The 20,760-nt window shown below is 41.0% G+C and overlaps 1 protein-coding gene across 1 annotated transcript in view; it reads left to right on the top strand.

The window, feature by feature from the left end:
- The first annotated feature begins 1,971 nt into the window (after positions 1-1,971).
- Positions 1,972-20,760, top strand: part of grm7 (glutamate metabotropic receptor 7) — a 152,822-nt gene continuing 134,033 nt past the window's right edge. Inside the window, exon 1 of the mRNA XM_062987165.1 lies at positions 1,972-2,430. Within this exon, the coding sequence (XP_062843235.1) occupies positions 2,155-2,430 (276 nt within the window). The 5' untranslated portion in view covers positions 1,972-2,154. The remainder of the gene's footprint in view (positions 2,431-20,760) is intronic.

Genomic DNA, 20,760 nt, shown 5'->3' with positions numbered 1-20,760 from the left:
ACTGGATTTATAAACATGTCACTGGGGTGTTTGTAGATGAGCAATTAGCCTCATGTTGCATTACACAGCTCAGAGCTAGCAGGATATGACGGCTGCAATTTGTGTCATTGCTGGACTAAGTGAGGAATATGCCTTTTTATACATTTTTTCATCGAGTTTCCACCTAATTTAGTCACATCCGATTCCCTGATAACACACGGCCCCTTTAACTTGTGTTCAGTAGCCTATCGTTTTTTTTTACCTGCATGATGTTCACATGGGGATTCATAACACGCACAGAATCACAAATCTTGTTGTGCAGGCGCCATCGATCAGCCAGCAGAGGTCAGAATTGCAGCAGTTATGAGGAATCCCTACAGCCTTCCTCCCTCAGCTGAGCCAATCATTGTCCATGTAGTCGCTAGTCGGCCATTAGCAGAGCTGAAATTCAAACGCATGAGCTTGTGATGTAAGCACTGGTGGGCTAGCCTGCTCGACCGCTACATTACACAAATGCCCTATATGCCTATGAAAACTTCTTTTTGGTTAAGGTATTGGACTAGTAATCAGAAGGTCACTGGTTCAAGCCCTACCATGGCCAGGTTGCTGCTGTTGGGCCCTTGAACAAGGCCCTTAACCCTCAATTGCTCAGACTGTGTACTGTAACTGTACTGTAAGTCGCTTTGAATAAAGGCGTCCGCTAAATGCTGAAAATGTAAATGTAAATATGAGCATTACTAAGGGCACTGATGTTGGTCGACAGGGCCTGGCTTATTGATGGTCAGTGTTCCAGTTCATCTCAAAACTGTTAAGTTAACTGTCATGCAACCCAACCTGTTACACCAAACTAACCAAACCATGTATTACTGTCCTGGCTTTGTCCAAATTTGTGAAGCATACAACTCCATAAATGCCACTGTATGCCAGGTATGCTGCAACACTGACATAATTTACGCATCAAAAGAATCTCAGGATCAGTGTACCTGTATCAGCAGACTTTTCATCCACATCCACTTCATTCTTATGTTACTCTGAAAACTTGAGGACGCAGTTCCCAGATTCTATAGGTGCATTTGAATGGGATTTTTTCCCCCAAATCATTTGGTCGGATTCAACGCACAACGCATTTCGTGTCAGTTTTTTTTTTTTTTTATAATGTAACACAATTAATACAATCTAACTGAATTCGGGCTTTAAAATCACGCTGAAATCGTTCAGATTGGGGTTGAGCGACGGCGGATCGATCACGCCTCCGGTTCTCCTCCTGATGCGTATTTGATGCTGGGTGGAGGGAGAGGAGGCGTCATTCTGACAAGCCGAGCCGGACGAGAGAGACGCGCTCTCACCGAGCTTCTCCTGCTTCTTGTGGGGATTTTTACGCGATCTGGAGGCACGACGCCGTTTCAGGTCCTTCTTTTCTGTCGGTGGGATGTAGCGCCGGGTCACTTGATGCGCGGAGAAGTGCGGTGCGTGTGGATGGAACGAGGTTCACCAGCTCGGTCGGGTTCTAGGACGGTATATTGACGCGCAGAGCTTCTTTGATCGAAATATTTCCTTTATGACGTTTGATGGAATTATGCGCTGCATTATGATTCTGTAACCGGGTTCTATGCGTCACAGTAAAAGCGGCGCAGATCTAAGAAGCGGGTTCTGTTCAGCAAGAGCGCATATGTGCCATAAATATTTGGTCACACGGTATCTGTGGGTTTAGGCTGAGAGGCTGATAAGATATTTATATGAGATGTTGTTTTTGTCTTTTAAGAGGAGATGGAATTGATTTAAGCAACAAGCGACGCTCGGCTATTGGCGCGCACATTCCGAGTGCGCACTTTTCCCTCCTCAGTTGATAGAATAATCCCCATTTAGTGATGGAAATTTTAACTGGTACTACTTGAGGATCATTCATCCCTTTACGCATTTCTGGCGTTCCTCCCTTTTTAAAACCAAACCAAAGTTGCCCAGGAGACCATGCACCGTTACTTTACCTGGAAAACCTTTTGGATTCTGAGCGCACTGGCGAACTTGGCGCTTTCTCAGGAGACTTTCGCGCCGCACTCGATCAGGCTGGAGGGGGACCTGACCCTGGGTGGGCTCTTCCCGGTGCACGCCCGCGGAGTAGCCGGCGAGCCATGCGGAGACGTGAAAAAGGAGAACGGGATCCACCGGTTGGAGGCGATGCTCTACGCGCTGGATCAGATCAACAGCGACGACGAGCTGATGCCCAACATCACCCTGGGAGCGCGGGTGCTGGACACGTGTTCCCGCGACACCTACGCGCTCGAACAGTCGCTCACGTTTGTCCAGGCGCTCGTCCAGAAGGACACGTCGGACGTCAGGTGCACGAACGGCGAGCCGCCGGTGTTCGTCAAGCCGGAGAAAGTGGTCGGAGTGGTCGGGGCCTCGGCGAGCTCCGTGTCCATCATGGTGGCCAACATCCTGCGCCTGTTCCAGGTAAAGCACACTGCGTTTGTACCAGTGGCTGTTTTCTCTATATGATTAAGGTGTCCATAAAATTGACTTGCAAGTGTGGTCAAAGTGTGAATCATTTCTGATTTGGCACAGGGGTGAGGTCAGTGGGTAGCACTGTCGCCTCACAGCAAGAAGGTCCTGAGTTCGATCCCCAGGTGGAGCTATCCAGGTCCTTTCAGTGTAGAGTTTGCATGTTCTCCCCGTGTCTGCGTGGGTTTTCTGCGGGAGCTCCGCTTTCCTCCCACTGTCCAAAGACATGAAAGTGAGGTGAATTGGAGATACAAAATTGTCCAGGACTGTGTTTGATATTAAACTTGTGAACTGATGAATCTTGTGTAATGAGTAACTACCGTTCCTGTCATGAATGTAACCAAAGTGTAAAACATGAAGTTAAAATCCTAATTGTGGTTTCTGTGGTCTTGCTTCTTATGAGTGTTGTGGAGGACACTTGTCTGAGGTCTAATACATTTGCAAATCACCTAATAATTTTATTTGATTATTTATTATTACATGTGTGGAGAGTATGATTTGTTTTTCCCTTCATGTTAATTATACTTTTTAATCCAAGCAACAAGCAGTTACATTCCAGCACTTTAATTTTTGAGTCTAGTGATCAGAAATAGTCCAAGATCACCCTTATCGATCTGGTAGGAGTGCCCAGTGCTCTGGTTTCGTAGACTGGCCAATTGATGTGTGATGTGTGTGCCCCTGGCATCTCTTTACACGAATATTATGTCTGGACTGTTTCTTGATTTAATATGTTATGAGGGAGGTTAAGGCAGTGTATACAGAAAGAAAAGTGGTACGACCCAGTGTAGGGGTGTTGGAGAGGAACATTATGATCTGTGTGTATCAGTTACTATACCCATTCCACATAAACGTGCTCATAATTCATAAGCGCATTAATATTTGTGTCATTATTTAAAATGACACAACTTACTGAGTGGGAATTGCTAGACTTTTGGCTTAGAGGGAGGTTCTCTCTTTAGCATGATCCTAAAGACACAAAACTAGTTCATGCTTCATTCAGGGATGCTGTATACGTTCTGGTGGGGTTTGTGTGTGTGTGTGTGTGTGTGTGTGTGTGTGTGTGTGTGTATAAGCCCAGGATCTGGAGTTAAAAGGATCATGCAGATCTGACAGATCTAAGATTATCCAAAAATACAAATAATATCCCGAGAGGACCTGTCAGCGTAGGGGGATTAAAGATCTTATTTGCAATTCTTATTTCCTGGCTCCAGCTAACAGTCCCATACATTATAAATTTTATAATTGACAAGAAAGCTTTCCTGTGTTGTATTCTCTAAACAAATATTAATATTATAGTAATATAGTCAGATTGAGAAGGTGCCACTTGTAGCTGAGACATTTTATAGTATGTTGTAAGGTGGATTAATAAAGGGATTTACATTTTTGGTTGGATGGTTGGTAGTAGTTTGTAATACATTTACATTCACATTTGTGGCATTTAACAGACACTTTTATCTAAAGCGACTTAGACTTATTACTGAATACAGTGCAAGCAATTCAAGCAATTGAGGCTTTAGGACCTTGCTCAGGGGTCCAACAGTGACAACTTGACGATGGTGTGGCTTGAACCGGCAACCTTTTGATTGCTTGTCCAGTACCTTAACCGCTAAGCTACCATTGCCCATTGCACAATAGAATTATTACTTATTGCTTCATTATTACTTATTGCTTACCTCATAGCACCATGAAATCAGGAAAAGAAGCTACCATTGTCCATTGCCCAATAAAATTATTACTTCTTGGATATGAATGCATGTCATACTGAGCACAGGCATCATGTTAAGATGTGTATAAACCCACCCTCTATTCTAAAGGTCTAACAGCTAATGTGTGAAACTCATGACTCTATTCACCAACGTATTTAACCACAGTTTATAGCTGATCTGAGACCTACTACACACCCCTGGTAATAACACATTTTTGGTTAGTTTGCTAGCATCTGCGGTCTTGTATAGCTGATGACCATCCCTCCTAAAGAATTAAAGCCTTTATGCTTCTGGAACAGCGAAGCTTTATTGGGACTTTATGCCCATTTAGCCATTTGTAAGACCAGGCACTGATGTTTGATGTTGGGAATAAATTGCTTGAATTCTGACTTGGGGAAGTTTTAACCCCCAGGGTGATTGTACACAAATCCCAGAGCCTTTATACAATCCAAATGTTTGTGTGTGTGTTTGTTATTTAAAGATGCTGTGTGTGTAGTTGGTGGTGATGTGTGTGTGTGTTTTGGTTTAGAGTAGATGGGGGATAATGCAATCATGACAGATCAAGCTGTCTTCAGAAGAACAAATATTGTACAGGAATAAGTAGGTGTGTTGACCCATTGCAGAAGGAGGTGGGGGGTTAAATACATTTGTGAGGTCAGCTACAGATATAAGATAAGAAGACCTGACTCACAGTTGCTTATATAGGGGTCGTCACAGCAGATCTGGTTTGTTTACCTAACCTGGCACAATTGTTGCGCTGGATGCCCTTCCTGATGCAACCCTCCTGATTCCTGATTTATATCCAGGCTCGGGATCGGCACTGAGAGTGCACTGATAAGGCTAGACTGTTTCACCATCTTCCACCCTTGGACTTTAATTAATCAGATGCCCAATCAGCTGATAGATCTCAGCAGTATGCAGCATTGAATGAGTATTTTTATAAATATGATTAATGTAGGCATATAAAGTTGTTCTCTGGTTCATCTTTAGGTTAATTAGGTTAGTACAATTAGGTTTTGAATACTTACCACATAACAGTGAAATTAGGAAAAGAAGCAGAGAAGTGTGTGTTCATGCTGGTTATGTACTGAAGCATAAAAGGCCAGTAAGTAAAACCATTTCTGTGCATTTCTCATATTTCCACAGTAAACAGTACGATGTAAATAACCCAGACGAATATGATTAACGTTGAGAGAATCAGCGCGTGGAGTCTCTTCGCTTACTGACATTTAGCATCAGCGAGACTCGCACCCTGTTGCTATTTGTACCACCGTAGCTCAGTCACATGACACAAATAAAATGGCAACTCCCCTATCTGGTTTCCTGTAACGATGCGAGTGGATTATCCGGCTTTATCCGTGCTCCACATTAGAGATAAATATAGCTAATGACGTCCCACTGGTCCAGTCAATGCTTAGATGCTTCTGTCTTCAGCACCATTTGCTGAGGAAAGTACCAGCTCTCTCTCTCATTCTCTCTCTCTCGCATTCTCTCTCACTCTCTCAGTATTGACATTTTGTCAAGTATTAAAAAATTCTGCCACAGGCTCTTTCTTATTAAAATTTCGGCTTATTTTTTGCACTGTGGGTTACAGGAATAAAACTGTCACTTGGTTGATTTGAAAATAAAAAATCGATACCTGTAAAAAATTGATATCTGTAATCAGGTTCTTTTCCTGAAACGATTCATTCTTTGCTGCAAAAATGTATTTTGTGTATAAAATAAATATCAAAACACAGTTTTACATGTATTTACCACCATCCATGTGCATTTCTGGACACAAAAAATACTAATTATTTACTATATAAGTAAATAATAGTTTTACTAATAAAAAATACGTTTTAAATACACTGATCAACCATAACATTAAACCACCTCCTTGTTTCTACACTCACTGTCCATTTTATCAGCTCCACTTACTATATAGAAGCACTTTGTAGTTCTACAATTACTGACTGTAGTCCATCTGTTTCTCTGCATGCTTTGTTAGCCCCCTTTCACCCTGTTCTTCAATGGTCAGGACCCCCACAGGACCACCACAGAGTAGGTATTATTTAGGTGGTGGGTCGTTTTCAGTACTGCAGTGACACTGACATGGTGGTGGTGTGTTAGTGTGTGTTGTGCTGGTATGAGTGGATCAGACACAGCGGCGCTGCTGTAGTTTTTAAACACCTCACTGTCACTGCTGGACTGAGAATAGTCCACCAACCAAAAAGATACAGCCAACAGCGCCCTGTGGGCAGCATCCTGTGACCACTGATGAAGATCTAGAAGATGACCGACTCAAACAGCAGCAATAGATGAGCGATCGTCTCTGACTTTACATCTACAAGGTGGACCAACTAGGTAGGAGTGTCTAACAGAGTGAGTGGGCACGGTATTTAAAAACTCCAGCAGCGCTGCTGTGTCTGATCCACTCATACCAGCACAACACACACTAACACACCACCACCATGTCAGTGTCACTGCAGTGCTGAGAATGATCCACCACCTTAATAATACCTGCTCTGTGGTGGTCCTGTGGGGGTCCTGACCATTGAAGAACAGGGTGAAAGCAGGTTAAAACACAGATGTATAATAATAATACATTTTATTTATATAGCGCTTTTCAAGATACTCAAAGACGCTTTACATAAGACAAATAATCAAAACAAATACGTACATACACCATACAAATCATAGTACAAAATCAAAATAGTACATCAACATCAAGAATAATTAAGATAAAAACAAAGAGAGCAGCATAAGACAGTTCATTAAAAATTAGCTAAATTATGAGAGAGAACAACAAATATAGAACAATTTCTTAAAATTAGACAGAAACAGGACAGATTTACATGCAATCAGGAAACTGAAAACTTTACAAGTTTTAGGATCTAGGACTTCACATTTCTGTCGTGATCTAAGTATAAAAACTATTAAAAAGAATAGCAAAAATAAAAGCATTTATTTTGTGTTGTTACAAGTTAAATGCCACTCTGAATAGATGAGTTTTGAGAAGTGACTTGAATTTGGACAGGTCAGGACAATCTCGTAGGTGTTTGGGGAGAGCATTCCATAAAGATGGAGCAGCTATGGAAAAGGCCCTGTCACCCCAGGTCCGGTGCTTGGTCCTAGAGGGTATGGACAGTAGGTTAGCCTCAGAAGAGCGAAGGCTACGGGAGGGAATGTGCTGATGGAGCAGGTCGGTGAGGTAGGATGGGGCCTGATTATGGAGAGCTTTGTGAGTGAATAGAAGAATTTTGAATTGAATGCTGAGATGTAGATGAGATGTAGATGAGATGTATGGCAATAAACTGCTGTCACACAAAAACAAAAGCATATACTTTATTTTATCTTAGTAATTTTACATACCTGTAAGCAGTGTGTGTGTTTAAAACTCCTAAATGTAATTATTATTTGGTGTCCTTATAGTTTTGGTCATACGGTGCATCTAGCTAATGTTCAGAACAGTTGCTGTAAGTTCTAACAGATCTGACTTGTCTCATGATGCTTCAGGTTTGAGTTAGAAGGTCTAAATTGGATCTGGGAACAATCCTGGATCAACCTTGGTACCATGTTCATGAGCTTTTATAGCATGATTTAATTCATCCGAAAGCTTTGTTTGAAATCCCAGTGACATTTGCGATACGCATCGTCAGGGATCGAATTCAGGGTCATGTCCCGCTCAAACAGCTTCTGCTCCTTCTTATTGATTTTATACAAGAAAAAAACATCAATATTTTGCCACCACCGTGTGACCCTGGCAGCTCTAAAATGAATAAAAAAAGCCCAGACTCTCATGATATTGCCATAGTCTGTCAGGAACTATCGATTTCTGCTGCGCTTCACATTTGCACCGGCCTAAATGAGTCTAAGCCTGAAGCCCCGGTAAGCACGCTGTATGCTAAGCTATCGGTCACTGTCAGGCCACCAACACAGTACAGACACTCTAAAAACCTAGAAGTGTGGTGGAGAACACCTCACGTGCTCCTTCACATAGTCGTTAACCTACAGAACAAGTGTTCTGTCATACAAATAACCAAAACAGCTCTGAAAAGTAGGAATGATATGTTATAGACACAGGTACACTATATGGACAAAAGTATTGGGACACTGCTTCTAATTATCACATTTATATTTTTCAGCACAACAGTTGCTAACAGGTCATATAAATAATTTATATTAGGGAAATTATATGCTTCCAACTTTGCAGCAACAGTTTAGGGAAGGACCTTCTGTCTGCCACCTTGACTGTACCCCTGTGCACAAAGCAAGATCTATAAAGACATGACAAAGATCTTGGTTTAAAGAATCTCCAGTGTCCTGCACAGAACCCTACTGAATAGTGTTGGAATTAACTGGAACATCAACTGAGGCTTTCTTGACCAACATTGGTGCCCAGCTATACAACTCATATTTGTCAAAATGGGTACAAATCCCCACAGTTATACCTCAAAGTCTTGTGAGTAGCCTTCTCATATAAGAGTTGGGATCTAATGATAGAGCAGTTGTAGCCTAGCGGTTAAGGTACCGGACTAGTAATCGAAAGGTTGCTGGTTCAAGCCCCACCACTGCCAGGTTGTCACCTGCGGGTCCTTGAGCAAGGCCCTTAACCCCTAGCTTAGACAGTATGCTTTGCATAAAAGCATCTGCTAAATGCTGAAAATGTAAATGTGTCCAAATACTTTTATCACATATATATATTTAAAAAAAACCACCATACAAAAACTTTAAATCCTTGTTAAAATCTATGACATCATTTAGTTTGTTGTTTAGTCACAGTAATCGACTCATCTCAGATACTTCTGGCTGGTCTGGCAAATCCTTGTCTAGTCTAGTCTTGTTTATTTATTCATGTATTTATTCGGGTTTAGGGGGCTTTTACTCCACCGTATAGTAAAAGGTGGAATATTGGCTTGTACAGCTTTCATTACTATCGGCCCGGTGGGGACAATACAACAGCCTGGAATGTTTTCCTCAAGGATCCCGGTCTAAAATACCAAACAAAATAAGGGCTTCATACACAGGACTAGAGTTTAAATAGTAAGAATAAATAGTAAGATATGTAATACAGCATGTTATTACAGAGCAATCTAGCTACAACATATGGCCAAAAGTATGTGGACACACCACTAATAAAACAAATCAACCTCTTTAAAGACATGAAGAAGCAGTTGATGAGGCAGTTGTGGCTTGTCAGTTACGGTACTGGACTATCAGAAGGTCTGCCAGGTTGCTGCTGTTAGGCCCTTGAGCAAGGCCCCTAACCCTCAATTGCTTAGACTGTATTCTGTCACAGTATTGTGTCACTTTGGATAAAGGCGTCTACTAAATGCTGAAAATGTAAATGTAAATGAAGAAAAACCCTGACCAACATCAGTGCCCAGCTATACAATTCATTTTTGACTGAATAGGCAAAAAATCCTACAGACATACTGGTCACTCTATTTTAATACTGTTTGCTTTTGAAGTGTGATGTCCAACAAGCTTATGTTCAGGTGACCAGATACTTTTGATCCGATAACGTCTACAGTGCTACATGAAATCTTCTGCATCAGATACTTTACAAATCCATCTTCATGTGGTGTGCACACTTTTGCATGGGGCGTTAACCACGTTTAAAAGTCGTTAATCATCAGCGTGGAGCGTGTTCCAGAAATAGCTGTAAGTGTGGTGGTGGGTGTGACGAAGACGTGAGGTCAGTTCTGTCCCGATAACCTTCTCTTTATCTCACATCTTCGTCTCTGCAGCTTTGGGCCAGTTTCAATGCTGCAAATCCCAGCCTCATTTATCAGCACCGGCGGCGTTGTGATGGGCTGTTTGGCACGCCGGTGCTACACGTGCTGCCACAGTGTTGTAACAGAATAGAAACTGCTTGTTTTTAGTTTTATTGTTTAAATTAAAAATTAAGAAATTAATGTGAATTAAAATCACAAACTGAGGCTGCTTTGTGGCACTATAGAATCTGTCTGCACATCTTTTATGATGATGAAATATGAATTAAAAAAAGGAGTCAATAAATGTAGACAGATTTTTATAATGTCCCAAATAATTATGCTGACAGACCCATTTCTCTTGCACATACACACTTTTGCTCTGATATTATTAATATACGTTATGGCCAAAAGTATCCAGACACCATACAAAAAGCCTGTTGGACCACATTCCAAAACCATGGGCATCAATATAGTGGCACCATTCTTTACTCTTTTGGGATTGTTTTCCTGCCTCTGAATTTATACCAATTTGGTCAAAAGAACACTCATGCTGAACAACAGGGGTTTGCTCACAATCAATGTTCTGAATCATCCTAGTGGTTTTCAACAGGGTTAAAGTCTGGGTTGAACGATTGACCATTGTCTTTATTGATCTTGGGAAATTACCTTTCCCAAACTGTTATGTTGCTACGTATTTAAAGGCATCAGGATGCATACATAATTGATTTTATAGATCTGATAGGAATGGGAGTGTTTGAAATATCTGAACACAGTAATTAGGAGGGGTGTCCCAATACTTTTGTCTATGTAGTGTATGCACAGTCTAACCCATCACTTACTAATTATAAGAGATAAGAATACATTTCTTTTATTTCCTAATTTTTTTTATCAGATCATATCCCTTCTCCATAAAATTCTTACTTGGTGCCTAAGGCCCTACCTACTAAAAATCTCATCAAGTCGTTTCCAGTGTAATATGCAATTTGCTGTGGAATTCAGACTTTAGCGTTTGTGTTTAGCGATTTAACATTTTGTCTCACTTTTACTGGTCAATTCGCACTATGAGGCGTCCTAGCAATCCTACGGCAAATCAGTTAGCAATCGGTTTGTCAAAATGTCCAAGATGTCGAAGTGTAAAGCACTAAAAACACGACTCTAACTGAGTTTGGAAAACTCCCCATCAATTCTGTGGACGCAGAGGGGAGTGGGGTCAAAACATGGACAAGAATTTTTGTATTTGAGTCTCGCACCGTTGCTGGTTCTAGGTTTACATTCATCTGTTAAGGTAGCTGTACTGTGTATTGTAGCTTCTATTCATTATATCATTCAATTTATGAGTGTAATTTAATGACTGCCCGATTGATGCCGTAACGTGTGTGTGTGCCATGTTCCGAACATAATAAATTAGACAGCTTTTATAAATCGTTTTAGGACGAACCCCTTTCTAAATCATTACTAATAAACATACGAGTGATCAATTAACAAAATTCCAATCAATACAAGCTTGAGCTTCCTCCTTAATTCCAATCGACAGGAGCTTTAACTTCCTTCTGGCTTCCTCATTCACTCGATGGCATTTATAATGTTAAGTGCTAGCAGATAATTAGCATTGCCATTAATTTATAAGAAGCTCTAATTTGCTGGAATGATCCATCAGACAGACAAATCTTGGGGCGCTGATGAATCAAGCATTTCTCACTTAGGCATGGTTGATTACTGTGTTGATTACTTTGTTATAATTCTCAGATTAGTCATCCATACTTCTGCAATGAATATACTTTATGGCCAAAAGTATGTGGACACCCAATCATGGGCTGGTTGGACGTCCCATTTCAAAACTATGTGCATAATTATAGATGCATCAGCTTATTTAACGTCTGCATCTGTTTATCTTGTGTTGTGCCTTGATGCTGTTTGTTCCTACTGTATGATACTGTATCACAGTTTTATTTAGTAGAAACAGTTGCAGGCTCGCTCTGTGGGTAGTGTTATTAATGTTATCTGTTTTGGCTGCGCTCTTTCGTCACGGCTGTTAAATAAAGAAACAGAAAGTAGGACACGAGCTCCTCGCCGACTCTATTTTCTTTATCAGATGTGCGATATCCCCCTTTCTGTATCATATAAAAGACACTAGACTGACAAAGACGTGAGGCCGAACCCTGTATGCTTTTCTCTTCCGGTAAATAATAGAAATAATAATGTGACTGTGAGCTTTGAACTTCTGCTTTAACGTTTGAATTTTAATGAATCTTCATTGATAACTAAAGATTTATAACCTCTAGTTTATACAGAACAGAACCAAGAGCTGCATAGTACTAAATACTTTCAGATTTAAGATCCTCACTCCAGACTGTAATATCATTTTTTGTAATTGTATTAGGGGTTTTAGATTCCCTGAAATTTTAAAGCAATATTAAACAGCAAAAAAATTACTTTTAAATGTATTTTCTACTGTTAAAAGCACACTAATGAAAATATTCTACCTAAATTACCTGGATTCCAGTGGTTTACTGATGTATTGTTATTTACACTATATAGCCAAAAGTATGTGAACTGATTATGAGCTTGTTGGATGTCCCATTTTAAAAACTAATGATATTAAACTAGGACGACCCTTGTGTGATCTTTTCAGCTATTACAACAGCCACTCTGGTGAGAAGGCTTCTCAGTTTGAAGTATGTCTGTGGGAATTTGTCACTGTTCGATCCTGGGTACTGATGTTGGTCAAGCCTCATGTCTTTATAGAGCTTGCTTTGTGCACATTCATGCTGAAACACAATAGGGCCTTCCCTAAACTGTTTCTACAAAGTTAAAAGCATATCACTTACTTTATGTAATTAATTTATAACACCTGGTAGCAATTGTTGTTGTTGAATCACGTGAATTCATTAATCACTGGGGGGGTTCCAATAGTTTTGTCCATATAGTGTCTGTAGCCATAATAAAAAAGAAAAAAAAAATCATGCTTTAATATATCACTCTCCCCTATAGTCAAGAAGATTAAGTGCCTTGCTCAAGGGCCCAACAGTGGCTAAACAGCAGCACTATGATTCAAACCAACAACCCAAACATCAGAAAGTGGAAACCAGTAACAGATTTTCTGCACCTCTCTGAAATAACAAGCACATATTAGTGCGTTCACCCATTAATTTGATCAAATTATGTTATTGTGTTTTATTGTGTTGTTCGATTACGAGTAATTTAGTGAAATATGTTATTACTTCAGTCCTGGAACTAATGAAATCCATCTATAGAATCTAATAGTGGACTAATGTACCCTAAAATGTCACAGTCTAACGTGCTAATGTGCCATTATCCTCAATTTCAAGCATCAGCTGTAAAAATTAATTATATCTCTAATACTAGTTTTTCTGCCTTTTTTATTAAGATGCGTACATAAAATAATCGAAGACGGAGAGTCTGTCTGCCTTGCTGCCTACTGCCTACCTGAGCAGCTGCCTCAGTAGAGAGGATCTAATAAGACGTTGGACTCATAGGGCAGATTATTTAGACGCTCTACTTAGACAGAGATTATGCAGATTACGTGCTCAGTTTATTGCTCAGAACAAGCACCTCAGTAGGAGCACTTTAAGATATCTAAGAATTTAGACATGTCCTCTTCTCGGGAGTGTAGGATGACGTAAAATGCATCTATGTAGAGAGAGCGCTGGGTTTTCGGACAGACCCAATAAGTGTGATTATAAGCTGGGTGTTGCAGGAGGTACTGACATTGACTCAAGGTCCAAGGTTCAATCCTTAGCTCGGGTAACGTCTGTGGATTTTGATTATGCAGTTTACATGCCACTAGGTGGGTTAGCTACTCTAAATAACATAGTCTAAGTATTGTAGATGAATGAGTAAGTGTACAGTGCTTTGCTGTGTACTAGCATCCTATCTAGATTCTTCTGTATTCTTATTCTAAACCTATTCGATGACGATGAATGAATGAAAGATGTAGCACAATAACCATGTGACTTGAAATTTAGCGCATGCTTACTTATATCATGCCTCCTCATTGGTAATTACAGTGGTTGTAAACCATACAGATGTCTACACAATTTAGCCAGAACACATTGGCTGGGAACTTAATCGAGCGTATTTGGTCTCCGCCTCTGGCAAAGCATATAGATGAGTTTATTCTTAATTATGGTGCAAAATCATTCTTTTCAGTCATGACTTGTTGCCGCAATATTAGACGGATTTTAATTAAGTTGCATACCCAAAAGCAGAAGCTAATTAGTTTAGCCCTATCAAACTCAGTGGCGTGAGGACAAACAAATGGGTAATTCACTCACAAAGACGATTATGAGTAGTGGGTCACGCTCGGCTTACTTCGAGTGTTTATGATGCTCCGAATTGCCACGCTGGCTCTTTATACGCACAAAAAAACGAAACGGCTTTTCAGAGTAGCTGATGTAATAAGGAACTGGGATTCAATAAAAGAATAAGATGAGATTGCCGGCAGTAGTTCTGTAATTGAGACTCTATGTAAGAGACGCTGAATGAGATTGCGGGATCAGGCTAAATTAGACTAAAGACTGTAATTAGGCTGAGGATTCTCATTGATTTAGGCTGAACTGAATGGCCTAAGCCCAGATAATGGAAGTACGTTATGGGTTGAAAGTTGTAGCTTCCACATCATGGTACGTCCTGATGTCTTACTGTCATATCAGAGCTTTTTATTTCATTAGGAATCAGATGGTAATCGGTCGTGTCCCAGTGAGGGAATACTGTACGTACTTTACTTCCACTTGAGATGCAATTGACTGCAATTCTGCAGTTTACAAATGAACAAAGGACCTCAAGCTATTATTTCTATGGATGCTTTGCTTTACTGTACGAGTATTAAAAGGTCCAGTCAATTTCCCCAAGTGTTTTTCTTTATGTTGTTGTAGGTGAAGTTCTCATTTTATATTCCTACATTTTAAAATCTGACCAGAAATGTTTAGTTTTTGTCTGTTATTGTAGTCATTTTCTCCTCTTGTAATTCCGTAGCCGTAGACTAGAGCCCACAGTCGCCATGCCCATGTGTTCCTCTAATAACCCAGACAATGGTTGCTGTAGCAGCGGCCATAAAGGGAAAACCTATCTGACCGTCCCTCCCTAAAATCCGCCCAATTGTGTCTGCTGAGCAATAACTGCATAAAAAGAACGCGTTTGTTCTTTTTTACTCTCTTTATCCTCCCATTCGACTCGTTCCAATTCTCTGTTGCGTATCTCAATCCTCCCTCTGCCTGTGGCACCACCCTGTTACGGTCATGGCCAACAGCTTCTTATTCACCGGCCACCGCAGAGGCCTCACGCAGAGCTTTATCACGGACAGAGTCACCAACCGGCACCTCGGCCAGTCACGGAGTAAAGCATATCTCAGCGGCGGAGAGGTGAACCCCCGGCAGACCTTCCCGCCCTTCAACACGCCCAACTGTGTATGATGGATGCCCGGCCAGGTCTGTCACACTGCTGAGATTCAAACTCTGGTTTCAGTGACCGCTGCACCACCAGAGCGACAAAACAATGCATTTTTAATGCTCGAATCTAACAGTCCAGTCAATGCTCAGCATAGAATGTGTTAATGTCATGTCCTGTTTGTAAGTGTGTGTGGTCAACATCTCCCAAGATGAGCTGCTGTTGCTCCTAGACATTTCTACTTCACAATATGAGAACCTTAACTTAAACTTCACCTCTAGCTGGCCAGACATAATGGAAGCTGAGTTTTTTAATCATGGACCTTTAGTAGTGCTACATTAAAAACCACTTAGCACTTCATCCATCCATTGATCCGTCATCCATCCATCCGTCTGTACAGCCGTCTATCCAATCGTCCGTTCATCCGTTCATCCATCCATCCATCCATCCAACCATCTATCCAACCATCTATCCAATCGTCCATCCATCCATCCATTCTTCATAAACTTTACCTGAGCATTAAAAGCTTTTAGAAATCAGTGTTTTATTCACAGTTTTTTTGGAGCTAAAGCTGCTTTAGTGCAGAAGAAACGAAGAGGAGATCTCCTCTCAGGAGAATTTGATATCTGAGGGCGATGAAGTGGAGCAGAAAGCCCAGTGTGACAAGCCGAGGCCGAGGCGAGCAGATTGGTATAACCCTAGGTGTTCGTACTCCGCAGCGTCACTGTGCGATGGTCCGTTTGGACAGGCACTGTGCGTGGGCGGAGGGGACGTCAGAATAGTGCCATCATGTCTCAGACATACAAGACCCTTAGGATTAGCTCAAAATGTGGCTTTTATTTTTATTTCTTTAATTGTGTTGTGTAGCACATGGGTAGAATCTCTGATGAGGGCACTGAAGCCAAGGAAAAAGACACACACACACACACGTGATATGAAATTACCCTTGGTCGCAGTGCTGAGCCCGGATTCACCTGAGGAGATTGAGTCCCTTGTGTAGATTCCATCATACTGTTAGCTTCACTGCGTTTAACAGTCGACTTAGCTGCCGCCCTTCATTAATTTCCCACCCCGTGCTGGAGGGCTAAATGCTCCGGTGAGGAACCTGCCGTTACCTCCAGTTCTGTGCTGCTGAGGTTTGATGAAGGGCTGATCCTGGGTGCGTGCTTGACTAGGTTTATAGTTGGTTGAAGACGTGAGGCTTGATTAACAGAGCAAATAGCCAGAAGTGCGTCTGGCATCATTAATCTGGTTACAGGCTGAAACCAAATGACTTACATTGCTGGAGGCAGCTTATCAATGAGCTAGTAGGTTAGCAAACGGACATGGTGTAGTTCTCTATTCTGTAAACGTAAACATGACAGAATGCAATTGTTTTACAAGATGTTAGCATGAGAGGTAAAATTATATACAGTGTATACAGATTAGAGGCCAAGCCTATGAGTCTGTAGGCTTCATGTACACTTACTAGCACTGCTCAAAGCATTAAAATTAACTGTAGCTACAAATCAATATGTCAGACTTATGTAACACTATCTTTACTTGTCATATTTAGCAAATAAAAACATTTAAAAATGTCATAATTATACAATAATCTACAGTGGTGGATATTGTGGTTTCAGTGCTGATACTTAAATTCCACTCTTCTGGTAACAAATGTGAGGTAACATTATCCATTAGTACTTTGTTGGCCAGTTGAGGAAACCCTAGCTGACACAGGGAGAACATGCAAACTTCACACAGAAAGGACCTGGACCACCCAGCCATGTAATCAAACCCAGGACCTTCTTACTGTGAGGCGACAGTGCTATTTTAAATCACAGGACATGAGGACATTGTGTATTTATATATTAGTATAGATCCTGGCATGTGGATAATGGTGTTGAGATTTATACAGTGGACGATACGATGGCTCAGTGGGTAGCACTGTCGACTCACAGCAAGACGGTCCTGGGTTTGATTCTCAGGTGAAGTGGTCTGTGGCCTTTCTGTGTGAAGTTTGCATGTTCTCCTCGTGTCTCAGTGGGTTTTCTCCGGGTGCTCCGGTTTCCTCCGACAGTCCAAAGACATGCAGTCAGGACAATTGAGGATACTAAAATTGCCCTTAGATGTGTGTGTGTGTGTTTGCTTTGATGGTCTGGTGCCCTGTCCAGGGTGTTTCTGTTTGTCTTGCGCCCATCCTGATTAGTATAAGCGGTTTAGAACGTGAGTGAGTAAGTGAGAGTTTTATATAGCAGACTTTAATTTCTCAGGTACGTTTTAAACCCCGTTAACATCCCCTTTAATGTTACATAATACAAGACCACAGCGTGTACTAGCGTTTGCAGATCCATTACTCATACAGGCGCTCGTTCATGCACTGAACAGCCTTATGTGAAGCGTTTAATAAAAGCAGTGGTGTTATAACCAGGCATGTGTGGTTTCTCCACACGGCATGTGTGATTAACTCGCGGCGTGAAGGTGGGTTTCCATGGCAATGCTGGACGTAACGCGGAAAACGTAAGACCTTCGTTCTTCTGAAAGCAGGACCGACATGAATGAAATACAGCCGCAGATTAAAGTGATTTAAGTAGGCATTGTATACACGGCCTTTATCCGTTAACCCCTGTAATCTCCTAATTACAAACTCAGTATCGAGTCGTTTCACCTGTGTGTACGATCATGACTCCGGTTTCTGAGCCTCCGGTTTCTGAGCCTCCGGTCACAGACTGTGTAGCAGTGAGGAAATGGTTTTGTTTTTCTGGATCTCAGTCAGCGCAACTGGTGGAAGTCGGTGTCTGCTTTGTTTTATTATAACGTGGGTGTGTGTTAAGGCCCCGTTATACATGATCAAACTGAATAATCAAGCTTTCAAACACATTAAATTCTTGTCATTATTTTTCTCATTACACTGAAGGCTGCCACTTCATTAAAATGCCCGTTGTTTTGGGATTGGATGCCCATCTAGCTCAGGGTCAGGAGTCTACACACTTTTATCTATGCAGTGCATATTTGAACTGCATTTCCTATGTAAAAAACAATCCCAACCCGAAGCAGTAGCAGCTTCCTGAGAGAGAATCCCTTAGTGAATTCCTGCACTTATTTATTCACCTGTTTGTTTGGTAGGAATACGGAGAAGCTTTTGAATATCTGCCGTGGTTATCTCGCTTTCCTTTCGCTCCTGTAATATTTATTCAGCTGGCGTGTTCGCGAAAGCAGTAGGGTGCATGTCCAATGATAGTTCCGAGCTAATAAACATACTGTTCTGTATTCACGGTTAGATTTTGGAGTCTGAAGTGGCCGTGTTGTTATCGTGTTCTGATGATTCTCTCTTCTTTCGGGTGAGGATTGGCTTCAGGATTGACAAGCTGGTCTTGACCTTGCTGAAACCTTTCATGCTTGATTAGCCAATAGAAAATGCACCACCGATCTTGTCTTGTTCGTCTCTGTAGCCTTTTCTTTTTCTTTTAAAAAATATTTATTTATATATAAGTGTAAGAGTGATGCTACACTCTGAGAGCTGTTTACCACCGGTTTATAATCTGCCAGTCAGTGCAGGTTTATATAAATGCATTTTCTAAAGTCTTTGGCGCTTCTGCATTTTGTTTGTTATTACGAATAACTACATCTAGCAGTTATTGGTATGTATATGATTAGAAATTAGGATAGGGATAGTTTGATTTACATCCCATGGAACAGTGGTCTCTTGCCTGGGTAAGGAATGAAACATATAATGTTACCTTATGCTAAAAGTAAATGTACAGATGTTCGGTTGTAGTTAGAACGGTAGAACGGTTAGCCATCAATTGGTAACAGCTGAGGGGTAAGTCACATTGTCCACAGTCAAGCAAGCTTCACATTGCTATGGCTTTAGAGACTGCAAAGCAAGACAGACGCACCTGCTCTCAGTTTGGTTCCTAAATGATATAGGAATGACTTTTTCTTCTAATCATGGAACTAAAAGGAATAAATAAAGGGGTTTTTCTTGTTAGTTGTTTTTCTCATGAGTACTTATTGTGTACATATTTTCAGTCAATACCAACATCTTATATAATAAAACCAGCTGCAATTTGCATCTAGAACATCTTAATATAACATACATATGTTCCTAAATGATAAGGAGTTTTTATATGTGTTTTTTTCTTACAGCATTACATTTACATTTTCTGCATTTAGCAGACGCCTTTATCCAAAGCAACTTACAATCATGACTGAACAAAATTTTTGAGCAATTGAGGGTTAAGGGCCTTGCTCAGGGGCCCAACAATGGCAACTTGGTGGTGGTGGGACTTGAACTGGCAACCTTTTGATTACTAGTCCGGTACCTTAACCACTGAGCTATCACTGCTCTCTGATTCATGGTGATGTAAAGCTTGCTTGACCATAGACAGTGTTATTTGTATTTCTCTATCCTAAAATGTATGTTAATATTTGTTATATCTGAACATCTGGATGGTTTGAATTATATTTGTCAACCTTGGGCAACCAGTAAACTTCACGTTTCATGTACTTTTAATAAGAGCGACTCGCCCTATTTATATGGACACAAGCTATAGTCAGTCATTGTAACTGAACTAAAATATTGGGCGGCATGGTGGCTTGGTGGGTAGCACTGTCGCCTTACAGCAAGAAGGTCCTGGGTTTGATTCCCAGGTGGAGCGGTCTGGGTCCTGTCTGTGTGGAGTTTGCATGTTCTCTCTCCCTTTCAAGAGCTCCGGTTTCCGCCAACAGTCCAAAGATGTTAAAGTGAGGTGAACTGGAGATACAAAATTGTCCATGACTGTGTTTGATATTAAACTTGAACTGATGAATCTTGTGTAATGAGTAACTACCGTTCCTGTCATGAATGTAACAAAAGTGTAAAACATGACGTTAAAATACTAATAAATAAATAAATAACCGAAATGTGGAGACCAGGTGACTTCAAAGTGACTAGTCTGTATTTGAACTTACAGTCTGTATAGACGAGCACAAATCCCTGAGATTCGTACACAGGAGTGAGTCTGGTGCAAACCCACCCTGGGCTTTATTAATCCTCATAACCCTCAGAACTAACACATCAGTCATCTTTTGTTCTAACAAGTTTAAAAAAAGAATCAAAGCTCCACACAGCACAAGATTCAGTCATTTTTATAAATTGAGTCTCTTTTACTTTTTTTTAGGGAGTGAAAAGGTGACTTTACAGAACGAGACCAGCCTCTTTAATCCAATCTGGGTGCCGCGGCAGCACCGCTATTTATCTCGGAATTGATTTTGTCTGCTTTTCTCTTTCCGTGCTTGGCTGCTGTAATTGATGCATACGAAGAGCGCTGGAATAACATCGTTCAGGTCGGGGATTATTTAGCAGTAGAAAAGATTCATTTTGTCGATAATAGCATAAGCACCTCGAGGTTTGGTGTGGATGCAGATGTGCCAGGTGTTCATTTTCACATAATTATTGATTTCAAGCCCAGCCAGATCTGAACAGTGATATCAGCTGGAAAATGGCTTTA

Source organism: Trichomycterus rosablanca, chromosome 24, assembly GCF_030014385.1.
Source record: "Trichomycterus rosablanca isolate fTriRos1 chromosome 24, fTriRos1.hap1, whole genome shotgun sequence".
Taxonomy (NCBI): domain Eukaryota; kingdom Metazoa; phylum Chordata; class Actinopteri; order Siluriformes; family Trichomycteridae; genus Trichomycterus; species Trichomycterus rosablanca.
Note: the sequence above shows the minus strand (reverse complement) of the source record. Positions and strands in the feature narration are given on the sequence as shown.